The 19849-nt window shown below is 34.7% G+C and overlaps 5 protein-coding genes and 2 pseudogenes across 7 annotated transcripts; 2 read left to right on the top strand and 5 right to left on the bottom strand.

The window, feature by feature from the left end:
- Positions 1–304: 304 nt before the first annotated feature.
- On the bottom strand, positions 305–1877 carry LOC104756049 (glutathione S-transferase U26). Its single transcript, XM_010478561.3, has 2 exons — positions 1237–1877; positions 305–847 (listed from the first exon to the last, which is right to left on the bottom strand). The coding sequence occupies exons 1-2, from the start codon at positions 1549–1551 to the stop codon at positions 503–505; spliced, it is 660 nt and encodes a 219-aa protein (XP_010476863.1). The 5' UTR covers positions 1552–1877; the 3' UTR covers positions 305–502.
- A 1819-nt stretch (positions 1878–3696) lies between these two features.
- Positions 3697–4650, bottom strand: LOC104756048 (glutathione S-transferase U25). Its single transcript, XM_010478560.3, has 2 exons — positions 4261–4650; positions 3697–4174 (listed from the first exon to the last, which is right to left on the bottom strand). Exons 1-2 carry the CDS (start codon positions 4573–4575, stop codon positions 3830–3832), a joined length of 660 nt encoding a protein of 219 aa, XP_010476862.2. The 5' UTR covers positions 4576–4650; the 3' UTR covers positions 3697–3829.
- A 1310-nt stretch (positions 4651–5960) lies between these two features.
- LOC147923385 (uncharacterized) lies at positions 5961–6942 on the bottom strand. Its single transcript, XM_087495564.1, has one exon. It carries the CDS (start codon positions 6850–6852, stop codon positions 6139–6141), a length of 714 nt encoding a protein of 237 aa, XP_087351690.1. The 5' UTR covers positions 6853–6942; the 3' UTR covers positions 5961–6138.
- A 358-nt stretch (positions 6943–7300) lies between these two features.
- On the bottom strand, positions 7301–8419 carry LOC104759261 (protein RKD1-like; annotated as a pseudogene). Its single transcript, XR_015586936.1, has 3 exons — positions 8307–8419; positions 7903–8212; positions 7301–7698 (listed from the first exon to the last, which is right to left on the bottom strand). The product of XR_015586936.1 is annotated as a protein RKD1-like (transcript).
- A 229-nt stretch (positions 8420–8648) lies between these two features.
- LOC104756047 (glutathione S-transferase U24) lies at positions 8649–10146 on the bottom strand. Its single transcript, XM_010478559.3, has 2 exons — positions 9620–10146; positions 8649–9123 (listed from the first exon to the last, which is right to left on the bottom strand). The coding sequence occupies exons 1-2, from the start codon at positions 9941–9943 to the stop codon at positions 8782–8784; spliced, it is 666 nt and encodes a 221-aa protein (XP_010476861.1). The 5' UTR covers positions 9944–10146; the 3' UTR covers positions 8649–8781.
- Positions 10147–10313: 167 nt separating this feature from the next.
- LOC104756046 (ribokinase-like) lies at positions 10314–12245 on the top strand. Its single transcript, XM_010478558.3, has 4 exons — positions 10314–11235; positions 11409–11594; positions 11729–11924; positions 12022–12245. Exons 1-4 carry the CDS (start codon positions 10513–10515, stop codon positions 12114–12116), a joined length of 1200 nt encoding a protein of 399 aa, XP_010476860.1. The 5' UTR covers positions 10314–10512; the 3' UTR covers positions 12117–12245.
- A 5314-nt stretch (positions 12246–17559) lies between these two features.
- Positions 17560–18892, top strand: LOC104759260 (small ribosomal subunit protein RACK1z pseudogene; annotated as a pseudogene). Its single transcript, XR_015587449.1, has 2 exons — positions 17560–17564; positions 17800–18892. The product of XR_015587449.1 is annotated as a small ribosomal subunit protein RACK1z pseudogene (transcript).
- Positions 18893–19849: the final 957 nt, after the last annotated feature.

Below are 19849 nucleotides of genomic sequence, written 5' to 3'. Positions count from 1 at the left end.
CCTTAAATTTTTGTTTGATCCTGATAAACTGATTTCCTAGTTCCGCTACTGTCTCCCTCTCACGTAATGATAAAATAGATAATCTGACACGACATGTCTATTCAATTTCGCATCAAATTACATTTGTAAACAATGTTTTTTTTATTGGTTTTTTTGAGCTAATCATCATTTCTTGTTAAAAAACAAAAAAATGATATACACTTATATTTGATTCGAGTTTAGTGTAAGCTAAATATATAGATCTTTAATATAAAAAATGACTTCATTGGTTGGTTCGGGTCTTTTTAATATTCTTGGAATTAGATTTTGACTATTAAAACAAATTAGAAGAAGAAAAAAAACGAATAGTACAGTAAACATTTTTACTACGGATTATTTTGCTTTCAACGAAGCAATAAGAAGAAGAAATAAAAAAAACTAACAAAATCTAACATAAAACAGAAAAACATAAGAGAGTCTTGTTGTTACCCAAACCATTTTATTTGTATACAACATTAAACGATCACGCTCCTCCAAATTTCTTCTGCAGGACATAAACGTACTCAATGATCCTATCAGAATCAGCTAATGCCTTAACCACACTCTCTCTTTCCAAACACCTCTTGGTCCACGTAGTCAATTTCGGAAACTCTTTTTCGATACTGAAATCACCAAATTTCTCCATGGCCTTGAACCAGCTGTAGTATCCCATCAATGCAATGTCCATATATCCGAACACTTCCCCACCATAATAAGGCTTGTCTCCGAGCTCTGTTTCAAGTGTCTTGAAATGTTCCAACAGTTCCTTCTTCACTGCCGCATGTTCTTCGCCCACTGTTGCCCATATCTTCCATGATGGGTCGTAAAACTGAACAAACAAATCAAAATCACCAAAGTCATATACGAGCATTTTGAGAGAAGAAAAAACGAGCATTTTGATATCTTTTTTGGAACTCGATTTAATGTTTTCGTTTGTTGTGTATTTCTTTATTCCTAGACGAATTTTAAAACTTTAATTAAGACCTAATGCAAAACCGTTTTATGTTTTTGGCGGTTGCATGTTAATAAAGAGCCGAGAAATATAATAATTTTTAATTTGTTTTTCACTTTTACATTTTCTACCATTATGCGATATCAACTATGATAAAAGGCCCAACAAAACATCATCTAAAACCCTAAAATTTTGGGATCTCAGTAAAGAAATCAAATAAAATTTATATTAAAAAAAACAGAGAAAATTACAAATTATAATTATACCTTTCTGTCGATGAAATCAGCCCAAAATCTAGCTTGAGACTTGAGGTAAGGATCAGAAGGAAGGATCGGGTATGTATCGGACCAAACCTCATCGATGTACTCAAGCTGAATAAGAGACTCACAGATGGGTTTACCTTTGTGGATGAGAACCGGAATCTTCTTGTGGATAGGGTTCATCTCGAGGAGCAAAGGAGTCTTAACCCAAGGATCCGTTTCCTTGTACTCATACTCCACTCCTTTCTCAGCCAAAGCCATCTTTGTCCTCATCCCAAACATGCTTGGCCAGTAATCAAGAAGAATCACTTCATCCGCCATTTTTTCTTAAGAGCCGGCTTAGCTCTGATCAATTGAAAATTTTCAACTGTTTGTGTAGTGTTTATTGAAATGTAGATAAGTATGTTTGAGAGGTCGAGGGTTTTGAGGGATTTTCTAGTAACGCGTTCCACGTCACATGACTTAAATACATATATTGTTTTTCTTGGTATTAATTAAAATAATATTATTCACGTTGACTCATAATTTTAATTCTTTCATTTTAATTTTATTAACACCATAAGGCCATATCTTAGTAAAATAATATTTTAAAAATATATATCTATATATATGTATGAGAGAAAAGAGAAACGGTCTCTCATTTAGTTGACAAACTGATTTTGCCATATGAGTTTTTTATATAGTTAATGATTTAGTGATTTACCCACTCTACTATATTTAATGATTTAGTGGGAGTATTGGTTTAAGATTTAGAAAGAATTTTAATGACTTTATATTTTTAAAATCTTGCTAACTTTTAAAATTATAGAAAATTAGAAATTAAAAATGAAAGATTCTATAAGAGATTGTTTAGGAAGTTATTTTAAATCTTGCTGATTTGTGTTTCCTAATCTTGTAAAATCTTTCTATTTGATGAAAGAGTTTTCATGACTTTTGTTATGAAGGAAATGACATAAAATCATAAACCAATAACACAAAATTTGAATTCATTAACAAATCCAAGATTCTTTTGTTTTAATTGAATAACATAAAACTTTTCATGACTTTATAAGACTCTTAGTGGGGGTTATTGGTTTAAGATTTGAATAGAGTTTTAAAGATTTTAAATGTTATGTAGAATCTGTTGTTATTAGATCAAGATTTTGTTAAACTCTGTTAAAGTTTAGTGTTATTAGTTTGTGATTTATAAAAAGTCATTTAAAATATTAACAAATCTGAGTTATTGGATTCAGACTTTTATAAAGTCATTAAAAGTTTTGTGTTATTCAATTAAAACAAAAGAATCTAGAATTCTTAATGAGTTCAATTATTATGTTATTGGTTCATGATTTTAGACACTTTCTTTACAAAATAAAGTCATGGAAAATATCATAAAAATACAGGGATTGTTTGGAGGACTTTACAAGATTTTAGAAAACTAATCAACAAAACTCTCTAGCAATCTTTAACAATCTTTCACTTATTCATTTTTTATAATTTTGTTAAACTCTTCAAAAATCTTCATAAATCTCAAACCAATACCATCCCCTTAATCCAACACTAGATTTATCAAGATTTTAGATAACTTTTTAAAAATCCACAACCAATAACACCAAATTTTTAAAAAGTTTTAAAAAATCTTGATTGAATAACAACATATTTTACATAACTTTTAAAGTCACTAAAATTCTTTCTAAATCCTAAACCAATAACCCCTTACAAATATAAAATACCTTGCTACTGATTAAGTTTATAACTTAGATAGAAAGCCCATTTCACATTGGTCCTAACGTATTCGGTTCGCAATAAATAAAAAGGATCCAGTCCATTTGTTTGCCCCTTTGCTTTAAAAAAAAAATTCAGTGTAATTGGCATTTCTTTTTTATGAAATGTGTAATGATTGATCAAATAATAAAATTTTAAATTTGTATATATACAAGAGAGTTATGGATTTGTTTTACAAAAAATTGGCTAAGTAAAAATTGGCTTAGACCATCTTTAACGGAGAACGATGAATCGTTTCTCACAACAACTAAAACAAATAATTTTATTACACATTTTTTTTTTGATTTAATTTTTAATACTAATACCAATAAAAAAAATTGACACATATCTATTTTCACATAAGTAACGTTGTTTATATTGCTCTACCAAGTAACGCTTCTTATTCTTTTTTCTTCTTTCTCTTCTTTTAATTATTTGTTTAATAAGAGCATTAACGTGATTAACCACCACTAATCATCCCCTAAGAAACTCAACAGAGCGTAGAGGAGAGGCCATCAACCAACGTTGGGACAGATTTCATTGACACTTTGTTTAAGATATATAAAAAAACAAATCTATTGTTTTACTTTTGGACCTGATTAGTTGGTAGTGGTACTCTTTAAATTCGATATCATGGAAGACAACTTAAAATCTTCTTCTCATGACAACGGGCGAGATATCTCAAAGTAAAAAACTAACAATCATTGAAACAAATGCAAAATATTAGGCATGCGTAACATGTGTATTATTTTGAAACACCTTTAGATTTCGAAACAGAAGATAAAAAGCAGAGCAAAAATAGCAAACACAAAAGAGAAACGTAGAATAAACATTACAGAATAGAATCAAACGATATCTATTCGATCCCAAAACGTTTCTTTAGCTCAGGAACGAACTTAATGATCTTCTCCGAATCAGGAAGAGACTTAGCCACACTCTCTCTCTCCGCACACCTTTTACCCCAAGCAATCAGTTTTGGACACTCTGCTTCAATGCTGAAATTCCCAAACTTCTCATACGCCTCAAACCAGCTGTAAAACCCAATGAGAGCTATGTCCACGTAACCGAACGTTTCACCTCCAAAGTAAATCTTGTCGCCAAGCTCAGACTCTAGTGTCTTTAGTATCTCGATGAACTCCTTCTTCCCTGCCTCTTGCTCTTCTCCTTTCGCTCCCCAAGTCAACCTCGCCGAAGCATACACCTAAAATCACATTATATACAAAAACATTAATGTAGATGTCTTGGTTCACAAGAAAGCTATTTTTTTGGAAGCTAGATTGATTTTACCTTCTTGTCGATGTAATCTCCCCAAAACTTGGCCTGAGCTCTCTGGTAAGGATCAGAAGGAAGGAGTGGGTTTACCCCGGGCCAAACTTCGTCGATGTATTCGACTTGGATGAGAGATTCACAGACCGGTTTACCATTGTGGATGAGAACCGGGATTTTATTGTGAACCGGATTCATCTCGAGGAGAATCGGGCTTTTGTTCCATAGATCTTGTTCTCTGTAATCGAACTTGACATTTTTCTCCTCTAGAGCAATCCTCGTCCTCATTCCGAACATACTCGGCCAGAAATCAAGAAGAATCACCTCGTCCGTCATTGTTGTTGTTGTTGATATTAAGCTCACTGAGATATTTTTGTTTTGGTGTCTTGAAGTATATGGTGAAGAGAAGAAGGTTTTATAGAGGAGAAACATTAACTACAAAACGAAATCGCATTTTGCTTGTTGGTACATCAACTTTTCCCATTACACTAATATCTAAAATTAATAAATCACGTTAAAGTAGTTTTATTTAATACGAAGGGAATAAACTTTTCACTAATCATTCTTTTTCATTAGCTTTTCAGCTTAAAATATTCGTTTAGGTTCATTGTTTTGTATTATTGAATGTGAGTGCATGTATGAAGGGGGTTTGTAATTAGTATTGTAATTTGTGTGATTAGTATGATAAAATTTCATGTTGAGTTTTTTTTTTCTTGTATTCTTAAGTTCATATAATTCCAGTAATTCAAATATTTATATTTTTCAGACATGTTAACATTTACGGGAAATTTTTAAAAACAAATGCTTCTTTTTTTTCTTTGGGGCAAACAAATCACTGCTTACGTCATCATACTTGATACACACACATTTCTGATACAAACAAATCAAATGCTTAGTATAAGTATAAGCTAATCAATTTAGCTTAAATTCATTTTTTGAGAGGTGCAAGTCGTTGACCTACTCAATTTATTAATGTGTTTTCGATTCATTTACATTGACCACAGGATTTACAGAGTTGAATTGGTTATGTCACTGCTTACGGCATCCTACTTTTGAGTTTGGAGTTTGGACGGTGGGTTTTCAAATGTATTCCTTGCCAAATTTGTATTGCACCTATTGGTGTTAGTTTGATACCAAAAAACAAATTTGTATTGGTTACCTTTTTTTTATTGTCGGGCCTCTGTTACTTACTTTTAAGGATGCCAACAACAAACCAAAAAAAGGATCAAATTTTAGCTGTCTAAAACATAAAAAAAATGGTGTAGAATCGGTTTGCAGTAAATAATAACTAGCTACTAAATTTTAACCAATTTTTCCAATACTTAAAATGATGAAACGAAGTCTGTTTGAACCATACATTATCCAACGATCTTTAGTTGTGTTCGGTTAAAAAGTTCTCAGTTAGGTTTAGTTTTCAATTAGTTTGTTTCGTTCTTATATTTCCTGCAAACGGTAAAATAGACCAAATTCACTATTGATATCCACTTTATTGCATACAAATGTTTATATTTCATCATTCAACTCAGTCCATTCTATATCACATACTATTGTATATTACATTGCATACTATATTGTCCGCTCTCTACCCTAATATATAGGTTAGCATACGAAAAAGTTAGTCCAGTATTGGATAACCATTCAAAGCCAAGAATAAAAATATATATAAATAGGCTAGAGGTGTAAATTTGAGTACTCACAGACACAAAATAGGAACCGAGTAGTTGCAGGTAAATTTGAGTAATTTAAATAGTTTTATTATGATTAACACAACATTCTCCAAATTTATATAAGCACAAAACAAAAAATCGAATTTAAAAAGAAAAGGGACTTGTTTAAACTGTAGAATGCAAATTAATTAATCTTCGTAATAATTTGTATTTTCATACTCGTACTGCTTCTTCAATCTGATTCATAATTAATATGAGGCTCTAGAAAAAGAAGATCCAACCACACTTCTAAAGCACACCCTCGAGAATAGCCATTAATTTTGGAAGAAGTTACTTGAGCAACATAGGGGATTAATTTATAAATCGCATATGAAACCTCGTGATCGCTCATTCCTGCTTCCTGCAAGAAATTAATCAAGTCTAGTCTGCTCCAACACTCGTCTCCATTGATGAACTCGTCAGCAAACGACAAAGTCGTGAATGACGACTGATGATCTTGGTCGAAGATCCTCGCATTGACTCTGACTTTGCCCGCATCTTCTGGTTCAGCATCGTGTTTGATTTTGTGTCCACGCGAGACTTGAACACCCTCTAAAGTTTGAGGCTCATCGTAAACAATAAGATCCAACGTCACTTGTAAAGCACACCCCGGAGAATACCCATCACTTTCTGAAGAAATTATTTTAGCAACAACGCGAACTAAGTGATGCATGGCATGTGCAATATCGTAGTCGCTGATCCCTGATAGGTTTAAGAAATAATCCAAGTCCAATTTGCTTTGACACTCGTTGCGATCATCGTTGGCGAATTCGTCGACGGACGACTTTCTCGTGAATGTCAAGATTTCGTCGTCTCCTCCGAAGATCCTTGCGTTGACTCTAACTGTGCCCACATCTTCTGGTTCAGGATCGTGTTTGATTTCGTGTTCGAAAACACCCGTGAACATGATTATAAAGTAACAATAATAATTCTGGTGGTTTCTGTTTTTGCTTTCTCTCTTTGGTGTTGTGGTCACCCAAGAAGAAATTGATATCGATGATGTAAGGGTTTAGCGGTGAATGAACTCATATATTTATAGCAGAGACCTTTGTCGGTTCCTAATTTTTTTTTGGGATTTTTGGGATAACATTTTCCATTTTTTTTTGTCAAGTCCATTACGATTTCCATTTATTATCTTTTTAAAAGAAGAAAATTACATAAGTCCATTACGATTTCCATATTAGCTCTTCTTCCTTTATTGATTTTAATAAATTCCTTTTCCTTAAAGGTGAATTTCTATTACACTATGGAAAATTTAGAAGCAATATATAATGTGAGTTTTTAATTTAACATATTCGTGATTGAAGAGCTAACTAGTGTAGAACATATGCTACTACGTACTACTTAAGTAATAATGAGTCAAAATCGTTTTGCAATTAAAGTCCAAAACACTACAGTACTACACGTTACACAACACATAAACAAATAGAACCCACATCAGAGAAACTTTCATCTCTTCATCATCATTTTCTCTTACCTCTTCTTTGACGATCATCCAACATCAACTATCACTCACACACGAAACAGAGGAAGAGGAAGAAGAAGATGATGATATGATGGATGTGGACATGCCATGTCTTCTCTTCCAAGTTCCACTTATGGTTAGCCTTGAAACAAGCTTGTCTCAATCTCTTTGTCTTATCCTCAAACTTCAAATCTGGTAACTTCTCAATTGTTTCTTCTCCTTCTCGAGCTTTTCCAAAGCGTTTCTTAGCTTGCCTTCGTTTTCTTCCCCTTCCATCTTCTGCAGGTCCTGTTACAATAATAAATATAGTCACATCAAAATTCACCGAAACAGTAGACCATCACATTTAGGCTTTTACATGGTGTTTCAATTCGAAAACAAAATTTCTTTTCTATAATAAAAAAAACCCCAAGAGAAGAATTCCTAATGATACAAAAGAGGAATTTCACATGTTATAACATAGTTATATTATATGTAAGTTGTTTATTATACCTTGACATTACTGATGAGTTTTTGTAGGCTCATGAGCTTACGATGAGGCCAGCGTTGAATACCCAATTCGCGACATCTCTTCTTCAAAAGAGTTAAACCAATGTTAACTTCTTTAGCCGCTTGAGTTATGAGCATGTAGAAGTACAATGAGATAATTTCTTTCGACAATGTCTTCGAAACAGAACAGCTAGAAACACATTCTTCTCTGCATCTCCTCTTCTTGGTGGAGATGGTTTCACTCTTTTTCTCCAAATCAAGATCGAGCATCGACTCTTCTTCGGTCCAACAGAACCGTCCCCACTAAGTAAATCTGCTAAAACAGAACGACAAGAATGAGAAGTGCACACATAAAATCCATGAGAACAAAACATAATTAAGTGCAACATGTACTGATATATGCATACCGTCGAGATACGATGAAGATAGGATCAAGATCAGGCAAAGCCAGAAAGCTTGAGGCAGAAGGAGGAAAGTCATCTACTCATCTTCTAAGCCGAAGAAAAGATTCGCTAACTCGCTGCATTAAGAACACACAACAGTTAAAACATGGATCAAGAACTACTAGCTAGAAACACGTTTAAAAACACTCATGCAGGATGAGTCATTAAATTTACCTTTGATGAGAGTGAGAGTAAAGTGATGAGTGGTTTAGAAATGAAAATGAGTGATCTTCTTTGCCAAATACTTGATCATACTCCAATTTGCAAATCATATAATATATTATAGATCGATAAAAGCCAATTTAATTATCTCAAAGTCGTATAACCAAGGTTATTTATTAATTTTGAGTATACAAAAGGAGTATTATTATGCAGACAAGACCTCAAACAAAATAGAACGAAACAAGAAGAGACATGGAAACAGAACAAAAGAAGAGATTTACTCTAACTCAAGTTTCTTCCTACGCTCGGAAACGAACATAGTGACCTTCTCCGACTCAGGCAAGGCTTTAGCAACGCTCTCTCTCTGCAAACACCTTTTGGCCCACGAAATCAGTTTTGGACACTCTGATTCGATATTGATATTCCCATACTTGTCGTACACTCCAAACCAGCTGTAGAACCCAATGAGAGCTATGTCCACATACCCGAACGTTTCGTCTCCGAAGTAATCTTTGTCTCCAAGCTCGGATTCAAGCGTCTTGAGTATCTCGATTAACTCCTTGGATGCTTCTTGTTCCTCACCTTTCGTCGCCCAAATCCTCCTCGCCGCAACATTCACCTGGTCCATTAGTAAAAAAAAAGTTACAAACAAGAGACTCTAGCTGAAATAACCGAACCAAACCAATCCAATATACTTAAACCGAAACAAAAACCAGAATTTGTGTAGAAACCAATTGGTTTAACATAACGAAACAGAGATTTCAGTAGTAATAAACTAATAGCATCAAACCTAACCGAAATCAAATCAAACTGTAAATCGGTATAAAGCATATACTTCCTCTGTCTCATGAAGATTGATGTTTTGAGGCTTTCACATATATTAAGAAAATTTTTAGTTTTTATTTGTTAATTAATTTATAATTACTTTTTGGTAGAGAGAGAAAATATAAACCAATAACAATTCAAAAAATTTAATATTTTAAATGATTACTTGTTGAAGTTTGTAAAACATCAATCTTTGTGGAACAAAAATATATCCCAAAATATCAATCTTTGTGAGACAGAGGGAGTATAAAACAACCAGATAAACCAAAACCAAACCGTAAAATTGATACCTTTTTGTCGATGAAGTCGGCCCAGAATTTGGCAAGAGCTCTCTTGTAAGGATCGGAAGGAAGGAGAGAGCATTTGTTGTCGGGCCAAGTCTCGTCTATGTACTGGAGCTGAAAGAGAGACTCACATACCGGTTTACCATTGTGGATGAGAACCGGGATTTTCTTGTGAACCGGATTCATCTGGAGGAGCAAGGAGCTCTTATTCCATAGATCCTGTTCTCTGTAATCGTACTCGACTCCTTTCTCCGCCAGAGCAATCCTCGTCCTCATCCCGAACATACTCGCCCAAAAATCCAGAAGAATCACCTCCTCCTCCTCCGCCATTACTTGAATTGCTGCTCTATCGATTTAGCTCACTAATAAGAAGAGATCTCTTTGCTAGCTACTCTCTCCCTCGTTGTTTTGACAAGTGTGGTGGTGAAGAAGAATACATGTTCCGTAATTTATAGTGTGATGAGTAAACTAATATTTTAAATGATTTGTGTTAGTTTTATGTCACTGCCTGCGTCATCGTGCTTTTGACGGCTGATTTGAGTAATGGAGTACTGAACTAATCACTTAAAATTCGAATTAATTTAGCAATTTTTTTTCATTTTTAAAGCGTAACCACGTGCGAAAGACGAACGTGTGTGTGTCAGTGTGAGTTTAAACTCATATTCAGAATAGATAATGTCGTAGAATTTTATTTTGTATCAGAAAAGATGATTTTTTATATACTTTTATTAATTAATGGTAAAAGATTGTAAATTTCAAGAATTATAGTTTGATGAAATACTATTGGTTAATAATTATAAAAATATGTTATTATAAATAAATAATACACTTATTGCTAGACATTAAATATTTTTCTTGATTAATGTAAAAATACTCAAACATCATCTATTGTGATACAGATGGAGTGGTCAAGATCACAAAAGTTGTTACATAGAAGTCAAAACTTTTGGAGGATGATGATGAAAGGTATTTCACTTTCTCAGTCCACCAATTTTAATCATACGAACATCGGATTCAATCGAACCAACAAGATTCAGATCAACACTCTCAATCCTAATCCAACCCATTCTCGATTTCCCCGACGACCCCTCCGTGTTCTCTCGCTCTCCGTCGATCCATCCGCGGCGAATCGGAATGTTAAATCAGCCGTTGAATCTCACGCGCCGCCTCTTGTGGTTGTTGGATCTGCGAACGCCGACATCTACGTTGAGATCGAGAGATTGCCCAAGGAAGGAGAAACGATTTCGGCCAAGACAGGGCAAACGCTAGCCGGAGGAAAAGGCGCGAACCAGGCGGCGTGTGGAGCGAAGCTTATGTATCCGACTTACTTCGTTGGTCGTTTGGGTGAGGACGCGCATGGGAAGCTTATCGCCGAGGCCTTGGGTGATGGTGGCTGTGGGGTTCATCTGGATTACGTGAGATCCGTGGATGATGAGCCGACGGGACACGCCGTGGTTATGCTTCAATCCGACGGTCAGAACTCGATCATTATCGTTGGTGGTGCTAATATGAAAGCTTGGCCTGAGAAGATGAGTGATGATGATCTTGAGATCGTCAGGAATGCTGGTATTCTCCTGCTTCAAAGAGAGATCCCAGATTCCATCAACATTCAAGTTGCTAAGGTCCACATTGTTTTACTTTGTTCAAAATTCAATTTTGAGTTACTTCAGTGAGAGTTGGTCTAGTAATAGAATTAAGGAAGCTATGAATGAATGGATGCAGCTTTAGTCTTCTTGACAACAATGTCAGCTTTTAGGAGTGTAGGTTGATCATATGCTGGTGGGTTTGTTTGCAGGCTGTGAAGAAAGCAGGGGTTCCTGTCATCCTTGATGTTGGAGGAATGGATACGCCAATCCCGAATGAGCTATTGGATTCTATTGACATCTTGAGTCCGAATGAAACTGAGCTCAGTCGCTTGACCGGAATGCCAACTGAATCTTTTGAACAGATTTGCCAAGCTGTTGCTAAGTGCCATAAGTTGGTATGTCCCTTTTTTTTTGCTTATTACCAATACATCAGACTTAAAATTTGGGTTAATCATCGTTGCTGCAACTGGACTCTTTGAAATTGCTCGTTTAGTGGGGTTTATAAGGTTTAAGCTATGTTTTTCCTCAGGGAGTTAAGCAAGTCCTAGTGAAGCTCGGGTCCAAAGGATCTGCACTATTCATAGAAGGGGAAAAACCAATCCAGCAGTCTATAATACCAGCTGCACAAGTTGTCGATACTACAGGAGCTGGGGATACTTTCACGGCAGCATTTGCAGTGGCTATGGTAGAGGGCAAGTCCCATGAGGAATGCTTGAGATTTGCTGGTAATAATAGTTGACAAACTCGAAGAAATCTAGTTTTCTAACACATAATTCAGATTAGTTTTGTCTCACTTTTGGTTCTATCTTCCGGTGCCTACAGCTGCAGCTGCCTCTCTTTGTGTCCAAGTAAAGGGTGCAATACCGAGCATGCCCGACCGAACATCTGTCTTGAAGCTCCTTAAATCTAGTATCTAAAACGTGATACTCTCTTTCAACTTTTTTTTATCAATAAAATCTCTTTGGTATGTAGTTTGTAGTTTTTATCAATAAAACCTCTTTGATACTGTGATATACTTACTTAATAAATTACAGAATTTTGGATAAGGTTTAAATAGTTGTATATGAATATACATCCTAAAACCAGATCACATTAAATTATCTGTTTTAAACCCATGGTGAAATACTCTATTTTAAGATTTTTTTCGCTTCTAAAGATTGATGTTGTATATTGAAATAACTAAAATAATTTTTTAAAATGTTTTTCTCCGCATGACATTTTGTCTAAACTTTATATTTTCTCTTTCTACCAAAAAGTAGTTATAAATTAATTTATTAATAAAACTTTAAATTTTTTTTAATATATGTAAAATTGTCAAAATATCAATTTATTAGAGACAAAAGGAGTATATAGTCGTGAAGTGACCTTAGTGCAGTGGCAAGAGGTAAGTCCATTTGTAGAAGGCACCATCACACCCGGGATCGAGTGTCAGTTCCAATGTAGAAATTTGGCTAATGTGCTGGCCCAATAGTTGACAAAAAAAAAAAAAAAAAAAGAGTATATAGTCAATGACAATATGATCATCATTGCAATATGATGCGACTGTATAATTATTTAAGATATAAAAATGTTAGTTTTTTGTGCTTTTTTTAATATATGATAATTACATTAATTCAATATATATTATAACAAAAACTAATATTAAAATTGTATTGCTTAACAAAAAAAAACTACAAATGATAGTCTAGTCCTAGGCTACTCTGAAAAATTCTTGTGGTTGCAACTTCGGCCTTAACTTCAGTTTTGAATTTCACGCAAACCTACCTTTCCTTATCTTTGATGATTATCAGTTTTTTTTTTTTTTTTGATTTGTGAAGTCTCGCTCTCCAATAATCTAGGGAATAGGATCAAAAGCTTTAGAGCATCAGCAGTTGGAAGAAACCGAGTGATGTCCTCCAAATCATCAAACATAGCACACAAGAACCTTAAATCAAATAATCTAAGCAAAGCACAAAAAACAAGAGAACGAGAAGTTTAATACTCATACTCTAATCCTGGTTTGGCGATTTTCGCTGCAACTCTAACTTCAATTTCACTTTTGAACTTCACGCGTAATTCATCATATTCTTTCCTTTTATGATCACTCTTCATGTTCTAGGATGATCAAATAGATGGCTTTTATCGGAGAGAGCTTTGATCATGCGACAGTCTAAGAGACACTCCTACCACCTAGTTGTGGTTAATCCCCCAAATCCCATGTTCCATGTTCTTCTCCGGTGATTCTCCCCCTCAATTTGCAGATCATTTTCAAGACAATGGCACCAGTCTCTGGTGAGTTCTCTGGCTCCCTCATCGTTTTAACGACCGCAACTTCTCCAATTTCTTTTGGAGCCTTCACTTTCGTAGAGTTGATTCTTCTCTGGTCCTCATCAATATCACGCTTAGATTTTACTCTTCTGCAGATCCTATTGTGAGTGGAATCACTCGTCTCCCTCTTCAACTGAATCTTCTCAAATCCAGCTTCTTTGATTGCGAATTTAGTTGACTTCCTGTCGTCATTGGAAGCGGCCTAAACTGATCAGGAGGATGCTCTTTCCACTGAATAAGGGCTTGAGTGACAGTTTTGTTATGTGCCACTGATGCAACGAGTTCTCCCCTTTTCTGCAAGGTTTTGTCTGCATCAACATGTGAGTTTTCCCGTGGAAGATTAGGCAACTGGATAAAATGTTTTAGCTCAGACATGGTCTCAAAGGCGGTAGAGAACTGCTTATCAACACTAGATATCCCAAAACAGCAACTAATGGAGATCTTCATTTCTTTCTTCTTATCAAAAACGAGTGGGTCACTCAACAAGATCAAACTCACGGTAGTAGTGAACCAGATCAGCACAAAACTCTCCCACTGTCTTTTAACCATGAATTGTATGATCACACCATTATAGGAAAAGGTCTCGATTTCAGTTAAAAGCCCCCACATGTTGTGTTGTTTCATTGTCAATGAACCAAGAGACATCTCTCCTTTGAGTTTGTTTTCATTGTCAAACAATGATATCTCATAAAAATCCAACAGCCTCTTACCTTGTGTCTCACCCCCTGTTTGCAGCTTGGAATCAATGAAAAATTCGTAAAGCTTCTCAATTAACCTCAATTCTTTGCCCAGCTCGCATAGAGACTTAGCTCCTCCTGGATCAAATGGTCGCTTGTGGCAAGTGCAAATCCCAAGCAGATGTTCCCGAGGTTGCTTTGTCCAGCTGATGTTTCTTCGATTGATGTCAAACATTTCCATCTGATTTTGGTGTCTCGAGCTGTAGCTTACATCATTCAACGACAAAACCAAATGGCCTCTCTCTGCTTCAATTTCCAGCAAGTACAACCTCTCATCTTTATAGTCTTTCTCATGATGAATGTGTTTGTTCTGTCCCCAAGACATTCCAGCAATAATCTTGGTACCAATAGAGAAGGTTTCATAATAACTTATATGATCAGCTTCACACCCACATTGAAGAGCTTGTTTCCATATGAAAATCAACAAAGTGAAGTAGTTCAGACCTGAAAAACTTTGAAGTTCAATGTTGAGCTGCTCCAAATCAACGTATTGAGTGCATCCAGCTTTAGAATGCAACAACCTGTGGTTCTTGGTGAACAGTAGCTTGTGGTCTTTCTCTTGTTTGCTCAGCACTTTAAACTCATCTTTATTGTAACTCTTTCACTTTCACACCTAGTTGCACAAAATTCTTTGAGAACCTTTCTCCATTGTGTATGGAAACTCATGTGCTGCAACATCAGCCTTTCAACCATAATAAGACCACATATGTTATTCATATCAATTTGCAGCCCTGAAAATGATTGTAATAGCCTAGATCTCCATTTATGCTTCAAGTAGAACTTCATATTAGCAAAACTAAGCTGCCTAAAGCCTGCAACTGGCAGCTCCTTTCTGCATGCCTGAACCTTAAACCATGCATTCACTATCCAATCTTGAGTTTCTTTCACCAGTGGAGTGGCCATCTCTGCATATTTTTCTTCTTTAAGCTTCATGTTGTGAATACCCAAACAAACCAATAAGTTTCTAAACATCTTTGTAATTCCAGCTTGAGTGTCCATTAGCCCATTCTTTTCTTCATCATAACTCAGCCATTGATTACATAAATCAGCCCTTGATGATCACAAAATCTTTTAATATGTAATCAAACATACATGTGGTTATTATTTCAACAGAGATGTTATAGAAGTAAAAGATTATTTTTTCCTACTAACTAACAAATAATTGATCTTATCCTCTGTTTTTTTTTTGGTTAAGTTTTTGATATTTGCTTATGTTTTGCTTATAATTTGCTCATGTTTTTCTTATATTTTGTTTATTTTTTTCAACTTTTATATTTTTCAAAAGTTTCAATAATCCCTTTGTATGGTACATGTGTAGTAAAAATAATGCATCATTTAAATGCATTAAAAAGTTAAATTGCTGTTTTGAAAAATAATTGATATAAATTTATTGAGTTATAATGCTAATATCATATGAATTTGGAATTGAAAAATTATAGAACCATAACAACTTTTTTAAGATCAAATACTTTAGACTTTTTTTCTACAAAAAAAAAATTAAAATATTCTTACTTTTCTAAATTATGTAAGTTGACTATAATCATCATTCTCAAAGTTATCAATCACAATATTATCGTTGAGAGTTGTCATCGATAAACAAATTTAAGTATCTACTAATATATTCATTTTTTATAAACAGAGTTATATAATTTGAAATTAAATGTGTATTTATAAAGAAACCGGAAATATTATCGCTCTTTTTCTCTTTTTAGGATTCTGAAACTATAGCAAGTAAATCACTAATCTTAGTGTTTTATGATTAAGAATAATATATACTGATCCATGCTTTGTTTGACTGTACTTGTAGTTGAGCAGTATAATTTTTGGAACCTATTAGCTCAACTTTTTTTTTTTTTTTTGTCAAGGAACTTAATTTTCCATTCAGAAGATCAAGGGGGATTACATAGTTTAAGGTTTCATCCCAAACAAGACTTAGTACAGCAAGATTTGAAACATTAAAAGCATAAGATAGAGTGATAAGATACTTTTCTCAACTTTTCTTATTCATAATACGTTCTGAATAATCAGTCGGTTTATGTATATTGTATCGATATACACAAACCAAATTTTAGGCAAGAATTTTCTTGATCAAATTGGTTCGAATTCAAATTCAGGTTTTCCATTGTAAAAAGATGTATCCATTAAATCATACCGAAATGTTGTTTAATTTCAGATAAGTCATTTTGGTTTAGCTAGTTTAGATCGGTTTCTCCAACATGAACGTACCTTCTTTAAATTTCATATTTTTTTTTCAGGCTCAACAAATATATATATCTATACAAGTTTAACGAAGCAGGCAAAATAAAGAGTTAGCAAAGCAGTAGGACTGTAGGAGGGTATCGAAAAAAAAAAGAATAAAGAAAGTGGAAGTTTCCCAAATGTTCACGTTGCTGCATGAGGCAATCTTAAATCCGTCGGTGTTGGGGCTGTTTCCAGGTGCCGTTATATTGACTCTGGTGATGTTGGTGATCGACGGTGAATATATTCAAGTGCTCTCCTCTCCTTTGCTGTTGAGTGATTTTAGTATACTGATTCTTGAGTATCTCACGAAATAGAATCCCATGTATCTGCAAAATTATATGCCAAACGTAATATAAATATAGATGTAATTCATATAGTATTTAAAACAATTTAAAATCGTACAGCAGGTAGTCTAGGCCTACAATTTTTTGCATGCACCGGAGGAGGACCAAGAGTCACTTCCTTGGCCGTCGATGGTTCGAAAGCTATTACTAGTACTGTTAGTTTTTTTCATTCGAGCATTGCTTACATTGGCCTTGCTAGTAACATTTAAAACCCTTTGTAATTAATTAGAGGCTATACATATATATACGAAGTCTTGTCATTCAATAAAAAGTTATATTACAAAAAAAATAGATATGATTATGTATAAAATAAACCGTGTGAGTGAGTGAGTTTTCATATATCTATATATATAAAGTGAACTTTTTCTCTCTTCTGGTACATCCACGTCAGCATTTTTTCTTAAATATTTTGAGTCTTTCGGATTGGACTTAATCCAAAATTTTGCAGAGATAATTCAGGTTCAGCAGTTTTTCTATCTTACTGATTAAACTTATGAATGTCTCTCCTCCACGATGTGTCCATGACTCTCCATCTCCACCGGTTGCTCCTCTCCTTAACTCATGATCCATGCTGTTTCATCATCTGATGTGAATTGAAGTCTTCCAGTCCTCTACACTTTCACTTATCCTTCCATGTCTTCCATCACAATTGCTACGGTTTAGTTTGTAACTGTTAATTATGTTCTTCCATCTTCTCTGATTTAATGGAGAGTCCACTACTTCTTCTTTAAATGTCGTAAGTCCTTCTGTTATATAAACCAATCTCTTCCTATTGTCATTTTCTCAACTTACATATGGCCTTACATTCTCTGCTTAGAAGTATGAATTCTTTGTTCGTTTCTTTCGCTGACCTTAAAGCTGGTCGACTTGACCAACAAATCGTAGGTAGGATCCTCTGTTTCTGGCCTGCTTGAAACCTTAAAAAAGGTGGACAACTCATGGGGGTTGATTTCCTTCTGATTGACGAAAAGGTACCCTCAATCTCCATTCTCCCCTTCATTCATTCTTAATTCATTCGTTGAGGATGTTGTTCTCTCCTCAGATGGACAATTCGCCCTTTCCGGTAGCTGGGACGGTGAGCTCCGTCTTTGGGATCTAGCTGCTGGTGTCTCCACTCGTCGATTCGTCGGACACACCAAGGATGTGCTCTCCGTCGTCTTCTCCCTTGACAACCGTCAGATCGTCTCTGCGTCTCGTGACCGTACGATCAAGCTGTGGAACACTCTAGGTGAGTGCAAGTACACGATCTCAGAAGGAGGTGGTGAGGGACACCGTGATTGGGTTAGCTGCGTCAGATTCAGCCCTAACACACTTCAGCCGACGATTGTGTCAGCCTCGTGGGACAAAACCGTGAAAGTGTGGAACCTCTCGAACTGCAAGCTCAGATCGACACTTGCTGGTCACACTGGATACGTGAGCACTGTTGCCGTGTCACCTGATGGTTCACTCTGTGCAAGTGGAGGCAAAGACGGTGTTGTTTTGCTGTGGGATTTGGCTGAGGGGAAGAAGCTTTACTCTTTTGAAGCTAACTCTGTGATCCATGCCCTTTGCTTCAGTCCCAACAGGTACTGGCTCTGTGCTGCAACTGAACAAGGTATTAAGATTTGGGACCTGGAGAGAAAGACCATTGTTGAGGATTTGAAGGTTGATCTCAAGGCTGAGGCCGAGAAGGCTGACAACAGTGGCCCTGCTGCCACCAAGAGGAAGGTACACACATACTAACAAACTAACTCATGACTTGATTTCGAGTTTCACTTTGGTTTTGATAGAATGCTCTGTTGTTGTTTGTAATGTTGGTTATGTCTGATGATTAAGTAGTAATCAAGGTCTGTTGTAGGAAATGAGGAAGTTCATTGAAAAGATTGTAATGGATTGATTTATTATTAATCTAGGTCTGTAATTCTGGTTGTTTTCTTTGCTTTGTCATGTGAGTTACTTGTGTTCTCGTCTTTTGCCTGTATTTAGCTTCACATAGAGGCATTACCCTGTTGTTGAGGATATGTATCTGTGAAACCTGTATAACAATTGCGTTTTTAGTCTATAGATTTGAGACTACCTTGTCAACGTAGGGTTATAATGTATTTCATTCTCCATACTCTTCGATTACCTAAGATATCTTGCAAGACTTGATATCTTCTAAAGTGTTCGTTTTTGGATGATTCATCATTCATGTTGTTAGACTTTATTCCTCAAGAATTTCGAACATAGCCCATTGTTTTCTGTGTATAACAATGGAAACTGAATTCGATACATAGGCCCGTGGTTTTTTTCATATTTGGGCTTCTTTTTCTTGGCCCATTAAGTTTCATAATAAAGTTGAGGTTGTTTATAAATAAATAACCTGGGCTTACGGTTTTACCCGAACCGAGAGAACTAAAATTTTCGCTCAAATACTAAAACTTTAGGTTAAGTTATAATTGTGGTAAGTATTAATTAAGGTAACAAAAGGTTTGTTCCATTGTCAAACTTGACTTTCGAGTGAGTTTTAATTAAGATGATCTCAATTTTAAAAAATCTAAACAGCATACTAAATTATACTTATACTTACTGCAAAACTTATTTGTATAAAAAATATCCAACAATACAACATAAGCAACCAAAATCAAATACAAAAACAACAATACAACATAAGTAACCAAAATCAAATACAAAACAAACGTAAATATGATTTTAACGTAACCAAAAAAATAAAATACACAACAAAATTCAGAATAAACCTTAATCTAATTATCGCGCTACTATTTTGCTCACTTCTCCTTCCTCCACATCAGCATCCACCTAATCAATTTGTTTTTATTTTTTATTTGCATAAAAAATATTATTTTTAATATTCATTTAATTGCATATTTATTAATTATAATTAATAACAGTAAAAAATAAATAAAAAACGAATTAACTAAAACTAATTAAATTTTAGAATAGTATAAACAATAATATATTTTTTTTTAGTAAATAATAAAATTAATAACTATCTAAAAAATGAATTAAGTAAATTCAATGAAAATTTTAAAATAGTAAAAA

This window comes from Camelina sativa, chromosome 17 (assembly GCF_030686135.1).
Source record: "Camelina sativa cultivar CO46 ecotype springtype chromosome 17, ASM3068613v1".
NCBI lineage: Eukaryota > Viridiplantae > Streptophyta > Magnoliopsida > Brassicales > Brassicaceae > Camelina > Camelina sativa.
Note: the sequence above shows the minus strand (reverse complement) of the source record. Positions and strands in the feature narration are given on the sequence as shown.

What these genes read in the sequence shown, in the direction of transcription:
- LOC104756049 (XM_010478561.3), bottom strand. Translation starts at nt 1,551, where the DNA reads ATGGCGGATGAAGTGATTCTTCTTGATTACTGGCCAAGCATGTTTGGG. An exon ending in CTGATTTCATCGACAGAAAG is followed by an intron (nt 848 to 1,236) that starts GTATAATTATAA and finishes TTGTTTGTTCAG; the next exon opens with TTTTACGACCCATCATGGAA.
- LOC104756048 (XM_010478560.3), bottom strand. Translation starts at nt 4,575, where the DNA reads ATGACGGACGAGGTGATTCTTCTTGATTTCTGGCCGAGTATGTTCGGA. An exon ending in GAGATTACATCGACAAGAAG is followed by an intron (nt 4,175 to 4,260) that starts GTAAAATCAATC and finishes ATGTGATTTTAG; the next exon opens with GTGTATGCTTCGGCGAGGTT.
- LOC147923385 (XM_087495564.1), bottom strand. Translation starts at nt 6,852, where the DNA reads ATGTTCACGGGTGTTTTCGAACACGAAATCAAACACGATCCTGAACCA.
- LOC104756047 (XM_010478559.3), bottom strand. Translation starts at nt 9,943, where the DNA reads ATGGCGGAGGAGGAGGAGGTGATTCTTCTGGATTTTTGGGCGAGTATG. An exon ending in CCGACTTCATCGACAAAAAG is followed by an intron (nt 9,124 to 9,619) that starts GTATCAATTTTA and finishes CTAATGGACCAG; the next exon opens with GTGAATGTTGCGGCGAGGAG.
- LOC104756046 (XM_010478558.3), top strand. Translation starts at nt 10,513, where the DNA reads ATGGAGTGGTCAAGATCACAAAAGTTGTTACATAGAAGTCAAAACTTT. An exon ending in TCAACATTCAAGTTGCTAAG is followed by an intron (nt 11,236 to 11,408) that starts GTCCACATTGTT and finishes GTTTGTTTGCAG; the next exon opens with GCTGTGAAGAAAGCAGGGGT. An exon ending in TTGCTAAGTGCCATAAGTTG is followed by an intron (nt 11,595 to 11,728) that starts GTATGTCCCTTT and finishes GTTTTTCCTCAG; the next exon opens with GGAGTTAAGCAAGTCCTAGT.